The sequence below is a fragment of the Canis lupus genome, chromosome 24 (assembly GCF_011100685.1).
Source record: "Canis lupus familiaris isolate Mischka breed German Shepherd chromosome 24, alternate assembly UU_Cfam_GSD_1.0, whole genome shotgun sequence".
Lineage (NCBI taxonomy): Eukaryota > Metazoa > Chordata > Mammalia > Carnivora > Canidae > Canis > Canis lupus.
This window is the reverse complement of record NC_049245.1, coordinates 18,082,123-18,106,818: the sequence shown is the minus strand read 5'-3', so window position 1 is coordinate 18,106,818 and position 24,696 is coordinate 18,082,123. Positions and strand designations below refer to the sequence as shown.

Here is a 24,696-nt window from a genome sequence, read left to right as displayed (position 1 = left end):
CATCTGTGGGGCTCTGGCCATGCCCTTGATCCCTGTGGGCTGCTGTCATTCCTTTTTGCCCTATCCTGCATCCAACCAAACTCACAGAGGACATCCAGAGTGACAGGTCTGGAGAGGTGGGGTGCCTGGCCAGGCCTCACCACACCACAGCGGTAGGAGGCAGCATCCATGACTGTGACATTGGGCAGAAGGATGGAGAGGGCACCTGGGCGCTGCTGCCCATCACGGTACCAGGTGTAGGTGGGCTGGGTCAGGTTGGTGGTCCACACAAGGCAGGTCAGGTTCACCAGCTGCCCCTCCTGCACGATGGCCTTGGGCCACACATGCACACTCACAGCTGGGGAGAGGGAAAGACACGGGGACACCAGTGAGATTTGTAAAGCTGTGTAAAGCAAGCCACTTGTCTCCATGAGGGAGGGAAGCCTTTTGCCTCTGGGAGGCACAGGCTGCCCACCTGCACAGGGGGCTCGAGGTCAAACTTGGGAAACAGCTCACCATCTCTCAGGTGGCCCCAAGCATGGTTCTGGAGGGCCCCGGAGTGCCCTGAGCCCGCCCTGACCCTGGTGGGGGGCACATGGGAGAACATGAACCTCCCTGCCCTGTGGTATTTTCTCCTTGAATACCTCCCACCTCCGCCACTTTCTGATTAGCTTTATCACTTGGACATCGAGGAAATCATCTGGTTTTTAAAAAGGCTCTTTCATGAAAGCCAAGTCTGGAGTCTACTGCCCTTAAAGGAAGCTGGGAATGGAACAGTCCTGCTTAGCTCGCCTGCCCACCTGCCCGTGCCTCAGGCTTCCGGATGCTCTCCAGCCTCCTTTACTCTCTCTCTCTCTCTTTTAAAGACTTTATTTATTCATGAGAGATACAGAGAGAGAGAGAGAGAGAGAGAGAGGCAGAGACACAGGCAGGGGGAGAGCAGGCTCAGTGCAGGGAGCCCAACATGGGACTTGATCTCAGGTCTCCAGGATCATGCCCTGGGCCGAAGGCAGGTGCGCTAAACCGCTGAGCCACCCGGGTTGCTCCTCCTCTCCTCTCCTCTCTTAAAGGAGCCACCCATGCACACACTCACACTCTGACACTGACCCTGGGCATCGAAGGTGGCAGAGGCTGAGGCCTGGCCCAAGGTATTGTTGGCCTGGCAGGTGTAGACGCCCTCATCCTCCAACACTACATCATGGATCTCCAAGCGAAGTGTGTTGCGGGCCACAGTCACCTGCAGCCGGGGAGAGCTACTTGCAAGCTCCCCCACACCTTGTAGGGTGGAGGCCATGAGGTGGTGCCCGTGGAGCAGTCGTAGGTGAGCTGGAGGGTCACTCTTCACACGGCACAGGAGGAGGCCCAGTCGCCTGGGGCCTGTGTCCATCAGGGTGGTAAGCGTGGCCTGGCGAGGGGCATCTACAGGAGGCAGGGAGTGGCCAGGACACCTGGTTCCTCATCAGGTGCTCTCTTGTGGAGGCAGAGCCCAGGGCCAGAGCTCCCCCAACCCATCCTCCAGCGGTACCCTTGTTTCCTTCACCCTCCCCCCACCCCCAAGAAACAGAAGGATGAGAGCTTACAGGACACGTGGAGGCTGACAGGAGCGGCCAGGCTCATGGTGGCTGAGCCTGGAGCCTGGGCTCGGCAATGGTAGGCCCCAGCCTGGCTCAAAGTAATGGCTGCAAAGCGTAGTGTGGCCGAGTTCGACTCTGGGAGGGGTTGGCCATCCTGATACCAGAGGTATGAAGTCCCCTCCAGGACCCCTGGGGGCACCTGGCAGCTCAAGACCACAGCCTGGCCCTCCCGGAGCTCAGGTGATGGGGACACCTGGACCCAGGCTTCTGTAGGGAGAAACCAAAGGCAGGTAAGGGCCCTCTGGCCCAGCACCCTCCCCCAGTCTGGGACTGTGGGTAGGTCCACACCAGGACTGCATGATCCCAATTCTATGTTATGGAGCCACAACCCCTCTACCAGACCGCCAGCAAAGGCCCCACTTCAGCTCCATGCCTCCTCCTGTCCTGCTCCCAACTCCCCTGCACTGGGTTTCTCCTGGCCTTTAGCACCCACCACCTTGAGCAACAGATTTGTTCTGTCATTCATCTCTCACCTACCAGAAGGCCCAGCTTGCGTGACCTCTAACCCTGTGCCAGGCACAGTGCCTGCACAAGTTTGCTCTTAACAAATGCTGGTTTGAGACGCCTGGATGGCTCAGTGGTTGAATGTCTGCCTTCAGCTCAGGTTGTGATCCCAGGATCCTGGGATGGAGTTCTGCATCAGGTTCCCCGCAGGGAGCCTGCTTCTCCCTCTGCCTGTGTCTCTGACTCTCTTTCTCTGTCTCTCATGAATAGATAAATAATTTTTAAAAAACGCTGGTTTGGGACACCTGGGTGGCTCAGTGGTTGAAGGGGATGCTAAACCGCTAAGCCGCTGGGGCTGCCCTAAAATAAAATTTCCATAAAAATCCTACCTAGGGGGCAGCCCTGGTGGCGCAGCGGTTTATCACCACCTGCAGCCCAGGGTGTGATCCTGGAGACCCGGGATCGAGTCCCACATCCGGCTCCCTGGAGCCTGATTCTTCCTCTGCCTGTCTCTCTCTCTCTCTCTCTCTCTCTCCCTCATAAATAAATAAAAAACCTTTTTAAAAAAGGAAATTTTATTTTATAGAAATAAATTCTATGTATAGAATTTATATATATGTATGTATAAAGATTATGATACATTCTTTTTATATGTGTATATATTTCTGTGTATACATATATGTGCATATATTCACATTCACATACATGTATTACAGTATATGTATGCATAGTATACATATGTCTTCGGTTGTGTATGAAAATTCTTGTTATGTAACAGGATTATATTACTATAAAAGAAGTTTCTGTAAGTGTTCCAACCGAACAAGGCACCCTATGCGATTGTCACTGCCTCCTAGTGGTTGCCACAGTGATTGCAGGTGAAAATATTCAGCTGAAGACAGAAGGCCTGCTGGCTAGCTAGAAACTCCCCTAATGAGGACTGAAAAAGACTCACATTTCTATGCAAAGCCTGGCTAGAGTCGCCCCCAGGGCATTTGGATCTATCACATCTTTAGAGAACTAACACTCACCTCGGACCTGAAAGAAGAGAGAGGTGTTGGTGGATCCGAGGACATTTGTGGCCTCACAGCGGTAGCTTCCAGAGTCCCCAAGGCTCAAGTCTCGGACTTCTAGCTGCAGGAAGTTGGCTGAGACTTTGACCTGGAGGCGGCCACGGAGGGAGAGCAGGGGCCCCAGGCTGGTGGCCAGGAGGCGCTCCTCATGGAACAGGGCCAGCTGGGCCAGAGGGCGACTGTCCACAGTGCAGATGAACACTACCATGTGACCCTGGCCCACGTCCAGGAGGGCTGACAGCTTTGGAGGGTCAGGGGGATCTGCAGACGGGAAGGGGTTCAGGCCACTCCCTGCCCCTCCCTCTCCCCACACACAGTCCAAGCCTGCTCTGCCCACCCCCCACCTTGCTCCCTCCCCACTGACCACTCCTTCACCCTCGGAGTACCCAACCCCATCCTGCACATCACCCACAGAGCACACTCAGGACCACCGGGGTGGAGAGCTGGGTCTCAGCCTCTGTGAGGATGCGGCAGGCGTAGACGGCAGCATCTGTTCTGGCCACAGGCAGCAGCGTCACAGTCTCCAGGGGGCCCTGGGTCCACAGGGCCCCATTCCGGAACCAGGAGAAGTTGGCAGGGCCACTGGCTTCCCGGCTCACACTACAAGTCAGGTTGGCTCCAGTGCCCTCCGGCAGCGTGTGTGATGGCGTGATGACCAGGGTGGTGGCTGGAGAGCAGCCAACACAGGCCACCTGAGACAGGCCTCGCCTTGACTGCTTCCCCCCTGGAGTCAGAACCCAGCCTCCCAGCCTGGAGAAGACAGGAAGGAGAACCCCTGGGGTGCCCATGGGGCAGGGGAGAAAAGCCAACTCCCACTGCCCAATGGAGGTGGTTTCACCTGATAGACCCGCCTTGGAGTGGGAGGGTTGCAGGGACCCACGTACCAGCCCCTGACCCTGAGCCGCCCATTCCCTGTGCTGACTCACCCTGGGCATCGAAGTTTGCAGAGGCAGAGGTGTTGCCCAGGGCATTGCTGGCCTCACACAGGTACACACCCTCATCCTCCAGCACCGGCTCACCAATTTCCAGACGCAGCAGGTTGGGGGCTCTGGTAACCTTTAGCCGCTGGGAACAGCCCCCACAGCCCAATGGCAGGGAAGAGGCCACAACGTGGTCCCTGTGGAGTAGCCGCAGCTGGGCTGGGGGGTTGCTGTCCACACGGCACAAGAGTAGCCCTTGACGTCTAGCCCCAACTCCTGAGGCATTGGGGTCCAGCTGAGCAGTGAACGTGGGCTGGCGTGGGGCATCTGTAGGGAGAAAGATCATACGTATTCATTCCATGGCCTCCACCAGGGTTCTCCAGGTCCACTCAAAGCACAGTAAACAAGGGCATGTACTCAGAGTTGCCATACACAGCTGTGTAGATTGTGCGCTGCACAAGGACAACCAAACCAAAGTAGGAATTAGCCCATGCCCCTCATGCTAAGGTGTGCTCTAGTGCTATTTTGAGTCTTCAGAGGAAGGAATGCCATTTTCTATTTTGGACAAGGGCGTCATGTGGGCTAGCATAACATGCATAATGTCGTATGCTTCTGACACACTGAGTGTTGGCCCCTTAGGCTAATATGGAGAGACACTCTTGACAGGACACAGACCCTGTGCTGAGAGGTTCTACCTTTGTGGCTATGGGAGCCTGTGAGGGCACAGTCTATGGGTGAGCACATATATATCAAAGTATGGTGCCTAGGGCCCAGTCAAGACAAAGCTTGGATGTGGTGTCCATGATGCATTTGAGGCTAGAAGCAGAGGCACTATAGGGGCTGGGGCTGAGGCTGAGGGAGGGGACATGGGGAGGTAGAGAAAGCCCCAGCCTTGTTCCCCACATTTCAGTCCTGGGCAGACAGCTGCATGGCGCCCAGACCTGTGGCTGCCTTCCTGATCTAGACCCCAGGGCAGGGCAGGGCAGTGGCAGGAGGGCCTGAGGGAGGTCGTGGTGGCTGGTGGGCTCCAGTGGGTTGACCCTCCCCACGGCTGGCAGGGGCTGGTGGGAAGACTGCTCACAGAGCACGGTGAGGATGGCAGGTGAGGAGGGGCCGCTGGCAGTGTGGCCATCCTCGGCCTGACAGTGGTAAGAGCCGGCATCGGTGCTGGAGGCCGCCGTGAGCTGAAGGCTGCTGTGGGGCCCCTGGTGAAGCAGAGCTCCGTTCCGGTACCAAGAGAAGCGGATGTCAGGCGTCGGGCTGAGACCACTCCTGCAGCTCAGTGTCACTCCTTGTCCTTCTACCACCTCTGCTGCAGGGCTGATGAGAAGGTGGGCCACTGGCAGAAGAGGGAGTGAAGGAGGCTCAGGTCCCCTGCACACTGGCACCTCTGTGCCACCAACTGCAGGAAGACCTCCAGGGTTCTCCTCTCCCCCACATGACTACAGGTAGGTCTGGACTTCATGGCATCAGCTCCATGAACCTCTTGATAATCAGGAGGCTGTGTCCTTGAAAGCCAATTCTGATCTGTTGGTAGTAGTTGGCTGCAGCATGATTGAGAAGGATTGTGAGCCAGAGCCCCGGCTTACATCAAAAACCTGGCCTGGTTGTTGAGCTATGTCTGCCATAGCCTCAGAAGGAGGGAATGGCAGTGCATACACTAAGATGTGGACAATCGTGCTTTTCTATTTTTCCTTCTGCATCTGACTCTTAGCCTGCCCCAAACATTTGATAAATAAAAAGCAAATGGATATGAAGGACCCTTCAAGTTCAGAGTCAGAATGTGCATGAAAGGAATAATGCAATCTGCCATGTTTCCCTTTTGCCTTGACTTCTGGAACCTCCCAGGTTGGGATGACTGAATAGCCCAGATCTTTGATGTGATTTAAAAAATATATATATATATATATATAATCAACCAGCGTGTTCATCCCATCAGCTAAGTCCTTGGGACTCCCAGGAGGAAGGCCAGAGCAAGCCGTCTCCTCCCGCCCTTCACCAGCACTACCCCACACCCCCGCCCCATGCCTGTCTTACCTTTAGCATGGAAGCCCAGGGTAGAGGATGAATTCCCAAGGGAGTTGGTGGCGGAGCATGTATATTCCCCACTGTCAGCTGGCCCCAGGTTTCGGATCTCCAGATTCAGGGAGTTAGGGGTGGAGAAGACACTGAAGCGTGAGCTGTGGTCACCCTCCCCTTGGGTGGAGGCCAGGACAAGGCCATTGTGTGACAGCACCAGGGTGGCGAGGGGCTCGCTGACCACCGAGCAATGAAAGATGCCAACTAGCCCCTCCTGTGTCTCCAGGAAGGCAGTTAGATCCGGGGTAAGGGGTGGGTCTGTGTGGAGATGAGGAAATGACATTCACCGTCAGACAGGAGCAATCCTGAATCCCCTTTTAATAGGCTATGATCCTGCACTTCATTTGTCCCACAAGGCTCTGCAAAGGGAGCAACTCCACAGATCCTGAGTGCCTGTTGAATACACTTTTGTCCCTGGGTTGGGCAAATCACTTTGTCTTCTCAACCAGGAGTTGTGGCAACCCTGTGAGTGGGGGTCAGGGTCCCTACTTTAAAGATGAGAAAACTGGGGCACGTAGGTGGCTCAGTGGTTGAGCGTCTTCCTTTGGCTCGGGTTGTGATCCCGGGGTCCTGGGATTGAGTCCTGCATCAGGGTCCCTGCAGGGGACCTGCTTCTCTCTCTGCCTATGTCTTTGCCTCTCTCTGTGAGTCTCTCATGAATAAATAAATAAAATTTAAAACAAAATAAAGATGAGAAACCTGGTGAGGCACCTGGCAGTGGACAGTACCTCATCTAAGTGATCAAGGTGAATAACTACCAGCAATGGGACAGACCGACATCATGGGCCTCCTGATGGGATATAGCAAGACAGATACAGCATCACAGCCATGGTGTTGCTGCCCGGGTGCAGAGGCTCAGTCTACTCAGTTCAGACAAATGTAAACCAAGGGACACCCACACAACAACTGGCCTGTGCTCTTTAAGTTTCACAAGAAATACAAGGAAAGTGGTGCCTGGTGGACTCAGTTAAGTATCTGCTTTCAGCTCAGGTCATGATCTCAGGGTCCCAGGATCCAGCCCCATGTTGGGCTTCCCGCTCAGCAGGGAGTCTGCTTCTCCCTCTCCCTCTGCCCCCCCCAACTCGTGTGCTCTGTCTCTCTTAAATAAGTAAATAAAAAGCTATTAAAAAAAGATAAAGAAAGAATGAGAGATGGTCTCAGATTAAAGAAAAATAAAGAGATGTGACAACTGAATGTAATGCAGGGTCCTGGTTTTGGCTCAGGTCATGGTCTCACTGTTGTGGGATGGAGTCTGCATTGGCTCCATGCTCAGGGCAAGTCTGCTTCAGATGCTCTCTCTCTCTCTCTCTCTCTCCCTTCCTGGTCGCTCATGCCCTCTCTCTCCCAAATGAATAAATACAGTCTTAAAAAAAAAAATACCTCTGTATGATTCCAACTATTTGATTCTGGAAGAGGCAAATTTTTTTTGCCTGTGGTTGCCAGGCACTCAACAGATAAATAGGTGGAGGACAGGGGATTTTTATGGCAGTGAAACTATTCTGTATGGTACTGTAATGATGAATACAGTGTTGGTTCAGTAATTGCAACAAACACAACACTAATCCAAGATGTCAAATATAGGGAAAACTTTGCAAGGAAAGGATACATGGGAACTCTATACTATCTGCTCAACATTTTTGTAAATTTAAAACTATTTTTAGGGCACCCTGGGTGGCTCAGCGGTTTAGCGCCGCCTTCAGCCCAGGGTGTGATCCTGGAGACCCGGGATCGGGTCCCACGTTGGGCTCCCTGCATGGAGCCTGCTTCTCCCTCTGCCTGTGTCTCTGCATCTCTCTGTCTCTGTCTCTGTCTCTCTCTCTTTCTGTGTGTGTCTCATGAATAAATAAATAAAATCTTTTAAAAATAAAAAATAAAAAAATAAAACTATTTTTAAAAATAAGATCTACTGGGGGGCTCCTGGGGGTTCAGTCAGCTAAGTGTCCAATTCTTTTTTTTTTTTAAGACTTTTATTTATTTATTCATGAGAGACATACACACACACAGAGGCAGAGACACAGTTAGAGGGAGACCAAGAAATCAACTCAAATCATGATCTCAGTCAGGGTCATGAGACCAAGCCCACTCTGAGGCTCTGGGCCAGGTGTGGACCTGCTTAAGATTGTCTCTCTCCTTCTCCCTCTGACCCTCATATCCCTTGCTCTCTCTCTCTCTCTCTCTCTCTCTCTCTCTCAAAAATAAAATAGAAAAAGCAAATGTACCAAACTCTTAACAAATGGGGAATCTAGGTTAAAGGTATGTGGCAATTCTTTGTATTCTCCTGGCAACTTTTTGTAAGCTTAACTTGTTCGACATGAAAAGTATTCTAGGGATCCCTGGGTGGCGCAGCGGTTTGGCGCCTGCCTTTGGCCCAGGGCATGATCCTGGAGACCTGGGATCGAGTCCCACGTCGGGCTCCCGGTGCATGAAGCCTGCTTCTCCCTCTGCCTGTGTCTCTGCCTCTCTCCCTCTGTGTGTGACTATCATAAGTAAATAAAAATTAAAAAAAAAAAAAGAAAAGTATTCTAAAATAGGAGAAAATTGAAGCCCGGGGAGGTCAAAGCTTGCCTATATATACAGAGCAAAGATGTGAACTCAGAGCCAACCAAGCCCAGGACCCTAACCCTCTTGTGGGGGCCCCACCCTCCAACCAGGCCCTGGCAGTGTCCAGTGCCACCCTGCCCTGGGTACTTACAGCTGACCACCACACTGACAGGGCCGGAGCGCTCTCTGCCATAGGCATTATGCACCTCACAGAAGTAGAAGCCAGTATCGGCCCTGGTGGCTGAGCGCAGCTGCAGAATGTGGCTGTGGGCATCCTCCAGCAAGACGTGGTTCTTGTACCAGCTATAGCGCAGCTCGCTGGGTGCTTCTTTGGGCAATTTGCAGGTCAATGTCACTGTCTGGTTCTCTAGGATAAGGCCTGCTGGGCTCACTTGGACCTCAGCCACTGTGGGGGCAGCAGAAGGTATGCTGGGGAACACCCAGCTGACTCCCCATGCACTGGGGTTGTAGCCAATCAGCCTAATCCCTGCATGTTCTGTATCAGACCCCTTCTGCAGCAGAGGCTTCTGGATGGGTGCTATATCTCTTTGTTCTGTTTACTGGGATTCTTGTGACATCCCACCCTGCCAGGGACTGAGGCAGAGCTAGGACTCGATACCCACGTCCCAGGAGGCACCTTGGCCTGGCTTTCTTCAGCAACAGTGGCCAGGACCCCTCCCCACCCTCTGGTCAAGACCCAGGCTCATGCAGGACTCACTGAAGATGTGGAGGCTGATGGGGGGTGAGACTGAGGAGCCCACGGCATTTCCAGCTTGGCAGGTGTAGATACCAGCATCGCCCAGGGTTGCCTGGGACAACTTCAGCATACGACCCTGGACTTGGAGCTGCGTCCCATCCTTGGTCCACTGCACAAAACTGACCTCAGGGTAGCTGCTGTTCACCTGGCAGGTGAGTATGACCAGATCGCCTGGAAGGATGTTCCGCCCTGAGGGGCTGAGAAGGATCTCCACGCCCTTAGGGGCATCTGTAAGACAAGATGGCGGCATCAGGCGAGAGGCCCAGGGAGGGCAGTGGTGGCGCTTCTCACCTCTTTCAACACTCTGCCTAACGAAGCCTGCCCAGATAATCATTAGGCCTTTCACTTCCCCGTCAAGGCAGGCGCTGCCCCCCACCTCGTGAGGAGGTCTTGATTCCTTCCTTCTCCACTGAGGGCCTGACGATGCAGTGCTTGGCTTAGCGTCCAGCCTACATTGCCTTCTATGGCTTTCTGCTTCATGACACTGTCCACTGCCCTCAATTCTATTTGGGTATCGTGAGCACCATAGTGCCTGCTTAGGTGGCCTGTAGTAGCTGTTGGCAGGGAACAAAACACTTCATGGAGGGGGCCAAAGGCAGAGTCCAGAGAGCTCTGAGAATGGTTAACCCATTCATAAGGAGGGTGCCAACAGGGCACCTGGGTGGCTCAGTTGGTGACATATCTGCCTTCGGCTCAGGTCATGATCCCAGGGTCCTGGGATTGAGTCCCATATAGGGTTCCTGGCTCAGCAGGGAGCCTGCTTCTCCCTCTTCCCTCTGCTCATACTCTCTCTCTTGCTATCTCTTTCTCTCAAATAAATAAATAAAATTGTTTAAAAAAGAAGGTCCCAACCATACAAAACAACTGCATTTCTATAAATCTTGTTCCAAAATGTAAATATGCTAATAAAAGTTAATATTTTAAGTGCTTAATCTAGGTAAATATGAAAATAACAGAAGCTAATATTTTAGAGCACTCTGTATGTGCCAAGCACTCCTTCAATTTCCATAACAGTTCCTTGAGATCTAGGAGTCTGCTTAGTAGAGGAAGACACAGAGGCTCTGAAGGGCAGGTAATTCACCCAGTTTGCTCAGCTAAGTGGTGGATCCAGGCAGCCTGAGGTCTGTGAATAGTAGTGGTTCTAGAACAGGCTTTCATGTTTTACTGTGAGGGGAAGACTCAGAATCAAGTAGAAACTCAGGTTTTCTTCCACCATCTCTTTGCCATGTCCAGGTGATACCCTGATCACCATGAGCAGCCTTAGGCAGGAAAGGGATGAACCCTCCTTACCACCCCCAACATCCTCCAGAGCTGTGTTAAATCTCAGAGGCCTCTCTGTCTGAGCCCCCAATTCTCCGGCTCTCTGTGTTTCCTCGTCTCTGCCCAACCTGGCCTCAGGGACAAGAGATAGAAGGGAGCCTTGAGCCGTGGGTCTTAGGGCTTTGCAGTGTCTCTCTCCCTGCCTGACCCTGGAGGTCCAACTGTGCCTGACTTTTTTTCGGGGTCGAGGCGAGGGCTGGAGAAGAGACTGGTTTCCACTGGGGAAGCCACAGATGTGTGCTTGGTGCCAAGGGTATGGCCCCCAGCACACTCACACTGCACTTGGAGGTGAATCTTGCCCTGAGTCTTCTGCTTGGCCACTGAGAGTTCGCACTGTAGGGTCCGGCCGTGGTCCTGCCAGGACAGGGCCATATGGAGGGTCCCCAGGTGGCTGATGCCTGTGGGCTTGAGATTCTGGAAGCTGGAGGTGACCGAGCGTGAGGGGTCCTGGCCTTGCCACTGCAGGCTGATGTGCTCCTCCGGGCAGGCGTAGGGAGTGGAGCAGTTGAAGTAGGCCTCTGTGCCTTCATGAAGCTCTGCCGCCGAGGCAATGGTGGGTGTCTCGGGCGTCTCTGGGGACAAAGACCGGAGACTTGGGACTCCCCTTCACCACACGTGAGGCCTCTTGCCCTAGAAAGCCCAGCTGAGGGGCAGGACCTGGGCAGAGTCCCTCAAGAGGAAGGAGAGGCCGCTTCCTACCCCCAGCCCCACATAGGGTAAATGCAAAGGAGCTGCAGGGGTTGGGCTTAGGATTGGGGCTCTGAGCCCATGGGGCCAGAAGCAGCTTGAGAGACCTTTCCAGCCAGGAGCCAGGTCACTCTGCCCTCACCTGTCACAGTGACCACAGTGCCTTTAACATCAGACCAGCGGTTGGTGTCACTGATCTCAAAACGGAAGTTGTAGGAGCCCGAATCCTCAGGCCGCAGGTCCTTCAGCAGCAGGGTACACATCTTGTGCTCCGTGTGCCCCAGGAACTGGGCACGGCCACGAAACTGTGCCTCCACCAGCTTGGGGTTCTCCGAATGGCTCACCACCTGCCGGTTGCCCGAGTAGTCGTAGTACCAGATGGCTGTGATGCCATTGGTCACTATCACGTCAGCCGGGAAACTGAAGACACAGGGGATGATGAGGCAGGACCCCTTCACGCCCTTCACATCCTGGGGACTGGAGACACCCCATGAGGCCAAGCCTGCAGGTGAGGCAAGACAGAGAGGAGAGTGGTGAAGACCTGGTGTCACTGCAAAGCCCTCAGGTCTGCCCTGCCCCCAACAATGCGCACCTGGAGCAGCCTGCCCACCCCCCCATCCCCCGCCCCAGCCACTGCTGCCCTGAGCTCTCCTTCGTTCTGCGGACAGACCTGTGACGGGGCCCAGTGCCGTCTGTCAGGGCTGGACGGAGGGCTGGACGGCCCAGGGCCAGGCCCCGTGGCATGGGCAAAGTCAATGCAGCTCACCTGCCGAGATAAATGAGACCAACTGGAGAAGCTGGAGCAGGAAGTCCATAGCAGGTTTGATGCTGGCTCTGGTGCCTAAGGAGGAGATATACACTGTGCTGGCTGGGCACACAAGGGCACCCTAGGGCACCTCAGCCTCACGGCCTGCTGAGAGTCCAGCTCTGTGCCCCCAGCATGCTATGACAGTTGACCCCGTGGAAGGGCAGGGCTGCCAAGGACTCTAGGGCAGCCAGCAGCGGGGAGCCAGGAGCCCACGTTCCTGGCTCAGACTCACCCCAGAATACCTTCACCCAGTGGCATGCCTCAGAAAACCCTCTGTGTGTCCCTCAGCCCCACCCCAAGTTCTGCTTTCCCAGCCCCTCGAGGGCACTCCTCCAAAACAGATGAACAGCTGTTTCTCCCTTTCCTCTCACTTCCCTACCTCTTCCCACCACTCAAGCCAACAGGAACTAGCTAGGAGCCCAGAGAGGCCCAGTGACTCACTCCAAGGCACCCTGCAAGAATGAGGGTTTAAAACTTGTCTCCTGACCATAATAAGCCTTACCAGCTGTAGGCCACAATGGGACTGAATACTTACCAAAGTGCTGCCTTTAAGCCCTTACTTCCATCCCTGAAAGGTCCTCCTTCCGACTCACACTTCTGCCCCCATTCCCTGCTCCCCACACGCACAGCCTATGGCCAGTCCCATAGACTTTCCAACTGAGCAGCTCTGCCCCCACCACAAATAATCTTTGCCCGCTGAACCCTCTTTATTCACTCTTAAGAGGCAGCTGAAACTTCCCCTGTGGGGTCCCTGTAGTCACCCCACAGGCATCTCTGTGCTCGCCTGGACCTTGGCAGTTTGTGATCCCCATTTCTTAAGAGTGAGGACTGAGGACACTTGCCCTGAGGCAGTGCAGAGCCCCCCAAGCCTTGCAGTTGTGAACAAGAGAGGAATGTGATCCTTGAGGGCCTGGGGTTGGTGGCAGGGAAAGTCTGGGCAGGGGACACAAGCCCTGCACAACATGTATCCCACAAACATGAATTAAATGCCTACTGTATACCATATATAAGAAGGTGAGTTTCTCGGGATCCCTGGGTGGCTCAGTGGTTAAGCGCCTGCCTTTGGCCTAGGGCATGATCCTGGAGACCCGGGATCAAGTCCTGCATTGGGCTCCCTGCATGAAGCCTGCTTATCTCTCTCTGCCTGTGTCTCTGCCTCTCTCTCTCTCTCTCATGAATAAATTTTTTAAAAACCTTTAAAAAAGAAAAAGAAAGTGAGTTTCTGCCTTTGAGTGGCCCTCCTGGAGATGAGGCCCTAAGGGGTGCCACATATATGAATCTGGGGAGGAGGAATGCCAGAAATACATTTAACTTAAAGTATAAAACCACTAGAAGAAAACATGGGTGACAATCTCCCTGCCCTAAGACCAGGTAATGATTTCTCAGGTATGACATCAAAAGCATAAGCAACAAAATAAAAAAAATTAGCTAAATTGGACTTCATAAAAATTTAAAACTTTTGTACACATCAAAGGACACTACCAAGAGAGTGAAAAGAGAACCCACAGAATGGGAGAAAACATTTACAAATTATCTATCTGAAAGGGGTTGATATCTAGAATATATAAAGAACTCCTACAACTCAACAAGAACAACAACAAAATCCCAAACAACCCAAATTCAAAAAATGGGGTAAGAACTTCAATACACACTTCATCATCCAAAGATGATATACAAGTAGCCAATAAGCCCATAAAAAGATGTTCAACATCATTAGTCAATAGGGAAATACAAATTAAAGGCACAATCAGCTACCACTTCATACCCATCAGAATGGCTCTTAACAAACAAAACCAGAAAACAATGAGTGTTGATGAGGATGTGGAAAAATTGGAAGCCCCGTGCACTGCTGGTGGGAATGTAAAATGGCACAGCCTCTGTGGAAAATAGTTTGGTGGCTCCTCAAAAGTCAAACATAGATTACCATGGCCTCCAGCAATTTCACTGCTAGGTATCAACCCCAAAGATTTTATTTTATTTTTTAAGGTTTTATTTATTTATTCATAAGAGACACACAGAGAGAGGCAAAGACATAGGCAAAGGGAGAAGCAGGCTCCCTCTGAGGAGCCCAATTCGGGACTCGATCCTAGGATCACAACCTGAGCCAAAGGCAGACCCTCAACCACTAAGCCACCCAGGCACCCCAACCCAAAGGATTTTAAAACAGAGCCTCATGGATCCCTGGGTGGCTCAGCGGTTTAGCACCTGCCTTTAGCCCAGGGTGTGATCCTGAAGACCCGAGATCGAGTCAAATATCAGGCTCCCTACATGGAGTCTGCTTCTCTCACTGCCTGTGTCTTTGCCTCTCTCTCTCTCTCTCTCTCTCTCTCTCTCTCTCTCTCTCTCAAATAAATAAAATAAAATAAAATAAAGTAAAATAAGAAACAGAACCTCAAACAGATACTTGTATATTCATGTTCATAGCAGCATTATTCACAATAGCCAAAAAATGGAAACAACCTAAGTGCCCATCAATAGACAAATGGATAAAAGAGATGTGGTCTATCCATACAATAGAATATTATTCAATCATAGGAAGGAACAAAATTCTGACTCATGTGACAACAGGGGTGAACCCTAAAAACATTATTCTAAGTGAAATCAGCCACATATCAAGAGGCAAATATTGTATGATTCTACTTATATGAGGTACCTGGAGTATGCAAATTCAAAGAGACAGAAAGTGAAGTAGAGGTTACAGGGGCAAGGAGGGGATGTGAAGGAGAGAGTGGAGAGTTAATGTTTAATGAATACAGAGTCTCTTTTTCGGATGATGAAAAATTTCTGGAAATCCACAGCAGTAATGGTTACACAATACTGTGAATGTATTTAATGCTGCTGACCTGTACACTTAAAAATGTTTAAAACTACTGTATGTTTTATGTTAAGTATATTTTACAACATGCATACAAAAACCCATGGTGCTAGGGCACCTGGGTGGCTCAGTCAGTTAAGCATCTTGCCTTGGGCTCAGGTCATAATCTCAGGGTCTTGGGATTGAGCCCATTGTCAGGCTCCCAGCTCAGGGGGAAGTCTACTTCTCCTTCTCCCTCTGCCCCTTCCCACTGCTCATCCTCTCTCTCTCTCTCTCTCAAATAATAAATCTTTAAAAAACAAAAAACAAAAATCCATGTTGTCAATTTTGCAATCCTCCCTGATCCTACATGCTGACTCAGCAGAATGAGGGGGCAGGCCTGAGAAGATTGAGAGTGGTACAGGAAACTCATGACATCTCCCAGCCCCCAGCCCATGGCCACAGGATGCCCAACTGATTCTGGCGACTATCAGGAGGCATACCTGGGAAGGGGCTGAGCAGACACCCAGGGCCTGGATGGGATCTGAATTGTCTATCAGGGTGACGGTACTTAGCCAAGTGTGATGTGAGAAAGGGCATCCTTTCAGGAACAGGGCAAAGCAAAGATGTGGGAAGAACACTGTTTCTCAGGGGACCCAACAGCAGACAGCCCTGATCATTTGCTGAGGCCCAGTGGCTTGTCCCGATTCTTTGGGTGTTTCTAGACCTGTTCCTCTCCCAGGAGGATATACCCAACAGCCTCTACACCTGGTCCTTGGCTGTAGGAAAGGCCCATGCTGGGCTGGGGTATGGCCTGGATGTTGGGCTGGAAGGCAACACTGGGCATGTTTGGGACAGGCTCTGGGGCTCAGAGCTGCACTGGGTAATGAGGTCAGCTCTGCTGTAGCAGAGACATCAGGAAGGTAGCAGCATGTTGGCTCCAGTGTTCCTACTGTTCCCATTTGGGGCCATGGAAAGGACAATGCTGGGGCATCTGGGTGGCTCAGTGGTTGAGCCTCTGCCTTTGGCTCAAGTCGTGACCCCAGGGTCCTGGGATCGAGTCCCTCATCAGGCACCCTCGAGGAGCCTGCTTCTCCCTCTGCCTATGTCTTTGCCCCTCTCTCTGTGTCTCTCATGAATAAATAAATAAAATGTGAAAAAAAAGAGGAAAGGACAATGCTGAAACTACAAGAGGAATGATGATATTTTAGACCTACTAACCCCAGAATGGAGCAGAGATTTTTGAAACATGTGAGAGGACCCTTTCTAGAACCACCCCAAATCACATCATGTAGATGTCACCTACACTTAACCCAGCCCCAACACCCAAGAGGTCAGTCCCACCAGAGTCCAGCTCACTGTCTCAAACTGTTCCACCCCAAAGACCAGCCTCATCCAAGAAAACTTTCTGGGAAAAAGAAGGGTCAAGATGAGCCCCAGAAAGGAAGACCCTTGTCTCTATTTGAAACCTCCCGCTGTGGGGTAGGTGCTACTCCTAGGGCTTGGACAATGAGCTGGATGTGTGGCTGTGACCTTGCACCCCCTGGTGGTAAAGGGATGATTGCCAGTCCTGGGCCGGGAGGGGGGGGGTGACAGAGCAGCCCTGAAACAACACCTTCCTTAGGCAATGACCATCTGAGAGAGGATTGTTCTCCAGACCTCAGAAAGTCCCTGAGGTTCATCTTTGTATCTCCAAGTCTCGGGTGCTCTGAAGATAGGGTTTAAATCCCCACTAGTATATGATGCATCAGGGTTGGGCTGGGGTGGCCTGGCACACAGTGGGGGCACATATTTGCTGCCTGTGTGAGAGCAAGTGGGTGGGCAAAGTCTATGTGAGACCAAGTGTCCCAAGATAACTGGGCAGGGCTGGCTGGTCCCTGACCTCTGATCCCAGAGACCAGTCTGGCCTGGGGAAGGAAGGGTAGAGGTAGTTTCATTGCAGACAGTGATGCAGGAATCCCTGGGTGGCACAGCGGTTTAGCGCCTGCCTTTGGCCCAGGGCACGATCCTGGAGACCCGGGATCGAATGCCACGTCGGGCTCCCAGTGCATGGAACCTGCTTCTCCCTCTGCCTATGTCTCTGCCTCTCTCTCTCTCTCTGTGTGTGACTATCATAAATAAATAAAAATTAAAAAAAAAAACTTAGACAGTGATGCAAGATTCAGTTTCTGTTTCCTAGCACCAGGGTTTCCCCCTCAACTTCCCTATCAAGCTGCAGAAGGAGGGAAATGAGGTGACAGGGCCATCTGGAGTGCTCTGCCCCACAGATAGGAAATCAGGGTACAGACAGACACTTCCAGAGTGTACTATCTTTGTAATAGTGGAAAGCCCCAAACATAAGCCAAAGATTTCACTTGAAAAGCCATACAATCCACAAATGAAGTCTACTGGCTTAAATGAGCAATAGAAATCTCACATCTCGTTCTTCAATCTGGCTATAAATGGCTGGAGCCCAAAGACCAGCTCCCCCAAGCTGTGCTAGGTGATTCTAGGGGTCCTACTGCGGGGAAGAAGTGGTGATGAAAGGAGTGAGTGGACTGGGCTCCTGTGGGGCTAAGATGGGTGGGCGGCAGTGGGGTGAGGGTGAAGGTCAATTTTGGCTGCAGTGTGGGATGGAATTGGGTGGATGTGGAAGGGACAGTGATGGATTGGGAGAGGATGAAGGTCAGGGTTGAGGCTGGATGGAGATGCAGTAATGTTTGGAGTGTAACTGAGGGCGAGGTAGGGCTGGAAGGTGTGAGGACTGGGATCAGGATGTGGGTTGGGGAAGCTCTGGGGGTGTGGAAGGGTTTGGGTCATGACTGCAGCTTTGATTGGTGTCTAGGGCTTGGATTGGTCTGGGGTCCAGCACTCACCCTCGATACCCCCCCCCCCACCTCCCAGCAAATCTCAGCACAGCCTCTCCCCCAGCCCTCCTCACATACTCCAGGGATAACAGTACCTGCTCCACCAGGGAAGGGGCTGCAGGGCTGTAAACCACAGAAGAAAAGAACAGGAAGGAGGCCCAGGTGGTTGTAGTGCTGGTGGCTTCCCAGGGCTCTGCTGCCCTAAGAGAGGAGATCCAGCCTCAGGGGCTGCTTCCTCTTTTCCCAAAGCCTCAGCCCGGAGGCTGGTCAGGGAGGCAGCTGCAGACCTTGCGAAATACCAAGACAGGAAAGGCATCCTAGGCAGGGCAAGGGCCCCTGGAAGGCCTTTTGGGGCTTGAGCAAGCAGAAGTAGGGGCTGGGGCCACACTGGAGTGTACTGTCAGGCAAAATGGGAAATGGGGGTGGGTCCTGCTTAGCAGCCACATCCATTCTTCTCTTCTTGGCGATCACTGGCCTTTGAGGGAGTCTGAGGGAGGAGGAAGAGAACTTTCTAAACGTGGTCCTCTTGACAGCTGGGAAGCTGGCAAGCCCAACCTGGGGTGAGGGGGTCGTTCCAGGGTAGCCAGACGCAAATATTGATTTTCCAAGCCTTTTGGGAGCCTCTCAGAACCCCATTACTACCAGGATACTCTGAAAAGAACCCCTCAAGAAGTAGGCCCTAGTCATGGGAGACACAGGGTCCCCACCTTTCGGGATACTCCTCAGGCTGGAAGAGCGTCTCTGGTTCCCCCTCCCTTCCCCACTGTCTGTCCGACACCCCCCACTACCCCCATATGTGATTTCAGCATCCCCAAACCCCCACTGAAGTGGAAAAAGAAGGGCCCCACCATGGCGAATTACTGGTTTTTATTGGAGCCCATTTTCTGGATGGCCTACTATGCGCCACATACTCCACATATGGAGCAAGGTGTTAATTGCTCCAAGCAATGCTGGATACAAGTGACAACACATTTCTCATGTCATTATCATAACTCAAACTTAATTCAACTCAACCTGGACCCACCTGTGGTGGTGGAGAACCCAACCACAGCAGATCAGGTCCCCTGTACTCTGTGGGCAAACCCACACATACAGATCAAAAAAAGGACATGAAACCCTGAATTGGGATGAACCCAGGATCCCAGGATGCAGTGGCCCAAAGCAACTGTCTCCTGACATTAAAGCCTCAGAAAAATTAGGGCTCTGTCACTCACTCTGACCTCTTTGTAGCCCCTTATCTCTCCAAACCTCAGGTCATTTCCTCTTTTGACCAAGACATAATGGATTCATCCATTGCTTCCTCCTCCAACCCCAACATAAGACTTGTTGGTTCTGCTCTAGGTCCATGCCACTGATTCCAACCAAATGACATTCTGGTCAAGGCCAAACTAGGAAGACAGTAAAAAAGGTCGTTGTTACTGGAGGTTAGTGGGGGCGGGGGGGGGGGGGGAGTATGAATAGTTGAACAGAAGACTTTTTAGGGCAGTGAAGCAGTTCTGTATGGTACCATAATGATGGATGCATGTCGCTATACACCTGCCCAAGTCACCAGAATGTACAAAACTGAGTGAACCCTAACGTAAACTATGGACTTGGGGTGATTATAATTTGTCAATGTAGGTTCATCAGTTACAATACCTTAGTGGGGGATGTTGATAACGGGGCGAGGCTATGCATGTCGGGGGGTAAGGGGCATATAGGAAATCTTCCCCTCATTTTGGTGTGAACCTAAAACTGTTCTAAAAAAGAAAGAAAATAATTAAAAGGACAAAGTTCATTCCATTTGCTCTACAGCCACTGGAGAGAAAGCTCAAAAATTCTCTCAAGAATTTGGACCATAACTGGTACACAACTCTGGCAGCCATTTTCTTTTCTTTTTTTTTTTAAAGATTATTTATTTATTATAGACACACACACAGAGAGAGAGGCAGAGACACAAGAGGAGGGACCCCGACGTGGGACTGACTCCATCCCAGGACTCCAGGATCGCGCCCTGGGCCAAAGGCAGGTGCCAAACCTCTGAGCCACCCAGGGATCCCTGGCAGCCACTTTCTATCACTGGAAACTTATGCCAGCTCAGGCCCTTGACTCTGGAACCCCATTGCTGTTTCAGCCTTGAGGTAGGTGGCTGAAGGCGGTGTGCACAGTACTTTCATACCCTTATTGTTTGCAAGTTGTAAAATAGAAGGAATAAAGGTTGGTGAGGAGAAACCCTTTTAAAGGTTCTCAGACTTTTGTATTCTGGAATTCCATCTCTTTGTAATTAAAAACATCAGATCAAAATCTGTCCTGAGAATAGCAGATCCTAAATAATAGAACCTTTCAGGACTGGGAAAGAGCATGAGCAGAGATGCCGCACAATATGTTTTTGGTGGCAATGCTTGAAATGGGAAATCCTTAACATGAAATTAAATCTCGCTAATAAATGAATTTATTTCATGGCTTATTAGTGTTATTCTTAGCAAAATTTGGAAAATGTGTTTTACTTTTGTTCTGGAATAAATAAGCATAATTATTTTTTTAAAGATTTTATTTATTTATTCATAAGAGACACACACAGAGAGAGGCAGAGACACAAGCAGAGGGAAGAGCAGGCTCCATGCAGGGAGCCTGACGTGGGACTCGATCCTGGGACTCCAGGATCACGCCCTGGGCTGAAGGCAGGTGCTAAACCACTGAGCCACCCGGGCTGCCCTAAACATAATTATTTAATGAAGAAAAAGTTTGGCTAAAATGCAGAAAATTAGAATTAATGGGGATTTAAATAAAATAGACATCTGTCTCTCTCTCTCTCTCTCTCTCTCTCTCTCTCCCTCCCCCTCAACTAAGTGCTGGCATCCAAGGCTGATGTGGCAACAGCCCAATCAATATGGTACCAGAACCTTTTGAGGTTTTTCTGTTCTGCCATCTTCAATGGGCTGCTTCCACTCATGATCTAAGATGGCTGCTGGAATGCCAACCATTATATCTGCATTCCAGAAAGCAAGAGGGTGAAAGGAACAAAGCAGGTCATGCCCCCATCTTTTAAGGATAGTTCCTTAAATTGCAGGTTTCATTTCTGCTTATATCACACTAGCCAGAACTTAGTAACACGGCCTTATGTCTTTATTCCAAGAGATGATGTGCCCAGGTAAATATTAGGGACTCATTACTAAGGAGTGGGGGGAAGTGAAGACCTGCCTTTCTACGGAGCAACTAGGATCCTAATTAAATCGTTCATTTCTTGGAACTGTTAGGATCCAGCCCTAGGCCCCTGCTCAACTCTGACAGCATCGCTGTAGAGCCTCCTATCTCACATAGAGGGCGCCAGAGCCCTCTGCTTCCACTCCATTATCCGTTCACATGCAACTGCAACATCTGAGGTACAGCCAGCTCAGCCCACAGTGGCCCAAAGATCTTCAGGGCCTGCTGTGGTCAGCTTGGGGACAGGTGGGAGTCTGGTAGCTCAGTGGGTAAGAGCCTGGGCCTTGCATAGAGCTGAGTTCAAATGCAGACATACCATTCACGAGCTGTGTGATCACGGAGAAGTCACTCAACCACTCTGAACCTAGAGCCTTCGAGGCAGCTTGTGTGAAGAGCCTGCCACAACGCCAGGAATATCAGAAGAGTTCTGTGAGTGCAGTGGGGGTGGTTGAAGGCTGTGTTCCCCCTTCCCCTCCCGAGGTAACCACTTCCATAGCCACACCCTGGACTGTCACTCACTCAGTCACCCCAGGGCCTGTGGTCTGTCCCTCTGGCTTTCCACCCCTGCTCATGCCCCCATGTCTGCTCCCGGAGAGTTTGAAGACATATGGACTTCTCCACCCCCAACTGCTAACAGTCCAGGGCAGAGAAATTCCCTTCCATCAATGCCAAGATTAGTCAGCCCTGCCCTCCCTTCAAATACACAAAGTGGCCACCAGCTATTACCAGCCAGATGAGAAAAACCCATAAAAGGAGGATCAAGAAATGCATAACAAACCACTATTGAGCTCTGACTGGCAGCAGCCTAAGCATTTACAATAAGTAACCATCTAACGACCTCCTGAGCCAGGTGCTATTGTCACCTCCACTTTGCAGGGAACTGAGTCACAGAACAGTAAATTAACTTGGCCGAGGTTTACACAGCTAGTAAGGGGCAGAGACATAGACTCTGAACCCAGGCAGCCTGTTTCCTGCACTGTACTCTGAGCTACTCAGCTCACTGCCTCTTTTCTTTTTAATATTAAGTTTTTATTTTAATTCTAGTGCAGTTAACATACAGTGTTATATTAGTTTCAGGTGTACAATATGATTCAACAATTCTATACATTGCTCAGTGCTTATCATGGTAAGTGTCCTCTTAATCCCCCATTCACCAGCTTCCCTCCTTCCTCCCTCCTTCCTCCCTCCTTCTCCCCCCTACCGTCTGGTAACCCTCAGTTTGTCTCTGTAGTTAAGAGTCTGATTCTTGGTTTGTCTTCCTCTCTCTCTCCTTTTGTTTGCTTGTTGTTTCTTCGATTCCACATATGAGTGAAATTATATGATATTTGTCTTTCTCTGACTGACTTATTTCACTTACCATAATACCCTCTAGCTCCATCCAAGTTGCTGCAAAGGGCAAGGTTTCAGTCTTTTTTATGGGTGAATAATATTCCATCATATATATTCATATATATATGTGTATACACACACACACACACACACACACACACACACTACATTTTCCATTCATCTTTCAATGCCACTTGGGCTGCTTCTTATACTGCCACTTTAATAAAATAAAAGAAAAGAACTACTGACCCCAGAGGAAACATAATTCAAATAACAGAACTTATATAAAAGAGTCCAATTCTATCATGTTCATAAAACAAAAAGAGGAAGCTATGAAGAAAAGCAAGAAATAGTTATTGGAAATTTAAAATAGAATCACTGAGAGAAACCAATTCAATAGAAAGAAGTGCGGGCATCTATGGTTTGGATGTCCAAAATGAATTCATTCTTCTTTTGATTACAAAAAACCTACTCTGATTTCCCTCCTCTATTCTGAAGACTGTGGATTGGGTGGAATGGACCATCCCCCTCCCCATTTTATACACAAAAGGAACATGTTGCTGTTGACAGTCCATGCTGAGGAACCAGGGGATGAAGACAACCATGATGGCAGAGGAAAGATATATAGTGACCCCGAGTCCTTGATGACATCATTGCAGTCCCTGGATCAAGCCATACCTGATGCTAAAAGAGTGAATGCTTCTCTTTTCCAATACCTACCTATCAAATCCTATAGAAAGACTCCAATTATCCTTTCCTCAGCTGTGTTTCCAGCCCTCAGATGAGTTACCATCAAGGTAAACTGCCAGGCCTGTGTACAAGCCCACCCCTGAAGGCACAGCAATTGGATACAAAAATAAATCAAATCACACAACTGGACTAGGGAAGCAGCCATTCACCAAAAGAAAGGAGGAGGTAAAACGGGTGCTGGATAAACACAACAGCAGCCACCATATCTCACTAGACAGACAAAGGGCCCAGGCATGGGAAAGTGTGCATGGCAAGTAGATTTTGCGGTAACATAATGGAAACAACATCTGTTTCTTCTCTCAGGAAGAAAAAAGAAAAGCAGTTAGAAAACCAGAGACAACAAAATCTATTCCAGGGACTGAATATGAAGCAAACACATGTGAGGCATGATTTTGAGCAATTAGTGGAGTAGAAGAAAAGAGAAGTGGCTTGACCTTGATGTTGGAGACAACAAATATTCTTCAAGCAGTGGAGGTGAAGGGAATGACTTTACATTTCCTTTTCAACAGAGCTATGTCATTACTTGGGTTCTGTAGTTATGTTTATATAATCACCAAACTGGTTATTCTCTGTTTTCAGAATCAATGTGAAGATAAAGAATGGATGGTTTAACTATAATTACAAAACAGAATGTAGATGTTATAAACTTTGACCATGGAAATGTGAAGATAAAACCAATAGAAATTAGAAGAGAGTAGGGAAGGAAGGTGGCAGGTGGCCTAGAGGCTAAGTATCTTTACATAGTGATGGGGCTCAAGAAGTTGTCTGAAGTTGATGGAAAAGGAACTAAGTTTTAAATATAGATTGTTTGGGGCACCTGGCTGTCTCAGTCAGTTAAGTGTCTGCCTTCAGCTCAGGTCATGATCCTGGGGTCCTGGGATGGGCCCCACACTAGGCTCCCTGCTCTGTGGGAGTCTGTTTCTCCTGCTCCCCTTGCTTGTGCTCATGCTCCCCTCCTCGCCTCTGTCAAATAAATAAATTAAATCTTTTTATAAATAAGTAAGTAAGTAGGGCAGCCCGGGTGGCTCAGCGGTTTAGCACCGCCTTCAACCCAGAGCCTGATCCTGGAGACCTTGGATTGAGTCCCACGTCGGGCTCCCTGCATGGAACCTGCTTCTCCCTCTGCCTGTGTCTCTGCCTCTCTCTCTCTCTCTCTCTCTCTCTGTCTCATGAATAAATAAATAAAATATTTTTAAAAAATAAGTAAGTAAATAAATAAATAAATGTAGATTGTTCAGGGGTACCTGAGTGGTGCAGTTGGTTAAGTGGCCAACTCCTGATCTCAATTCAGGTGGTGATCTCAGGGTCCTGGAATCAGTTCCCCCTGGGGCAGGCTCCTCACTCACCAGGGGGTCTGCTTGAAGATCTCTATCTCTGTGTCTCCCTCTCTGTCTCTCTCTATACCTTTGCACCTCCCCCTATTTGTGTGCACATTCTCTCTCTCTCTTTCAAATAAATAAATAAATAAACAAATAAATAAATCTTAAATATAGATTGGCAAGAACTATAAATAACAGCAACATGAGACTGTGATAATAATATACCCAACAAA

The 24,696-nt window shown here is 50.3% G+C and overlaps 1 protein-coding gene across 6 annotated transcripts in view; it reads right to left on the bottom strand.

The window, feature by feature from the left end:
* Nucleotides 1-18,135, bottom strand: part of SIGLEC1 (sialic acid binding Ig like lectin 1) — a 30,985-nt gene extending 12,850 nt beyond the window's left edge. For 4 of the 6 annotated variants that reach the window (XR_005377652.1, XM_038571729.1, XM_038571727.1 and 1 more), the window contains exons 1-14: nt 17,978-18,135; nt 12,201-12,275; nt 11,577-11,936; nt 11,023-11,319; nt 9,389-9,655; nt 8,822-9,076; nt 6,088-6,387; nt 5,132-5,389; nt 4,057-4,377; nt 3,543-3,797; nt 3,089-3,391; nt 1,560-1,820; nt 1,087-1,398; nt 86-337 (exon numbers count right to left, since the gene is read on the bottom strand). Coding sequence is in view for 5 of the 6 variants with exons in the window: in XM_038571729.1 (XP_038427657.1) it covers nt 86-337; nt 1,087-1,398; nt 1,560-1,820; nt 3,089-3,391; nt 3,543-3,797; nt 4,057-4,377; nt 5,132-5,389; nt 6,088-6,387; nt 8,822-9,076; nt 9,389-9,655; nt 11,023-11,319; nt 11,577-11,936; nt 12,201-12,249 (3,490 nt within the window). In the remaining variant the exon portion in view is untranslated. Of the gene's footprint in view, nt 1-85; nt 338-1,086; nt 1,399-1,559; nt 1,821-3,088; nt 3,392-3,542; nt 3,798-4,056; nt 4,378-5,131; nt 5,390-6,087; nt 6,388-8,821; nt 9,077-9,388; nt 9,656-11,022; nt 11,320-11,576; nt 11,937-12,200; nt 12,276-12,474; nt 12,525-17,977 lie in introns of those variants that run through there. The other 2 variants (XM_038571728.1, XM_038571731.1) reach the window with 2 other exon arrangements.
* Nucleotides 18,136-24,696: the final 6,561 nt, after the last annotated feature.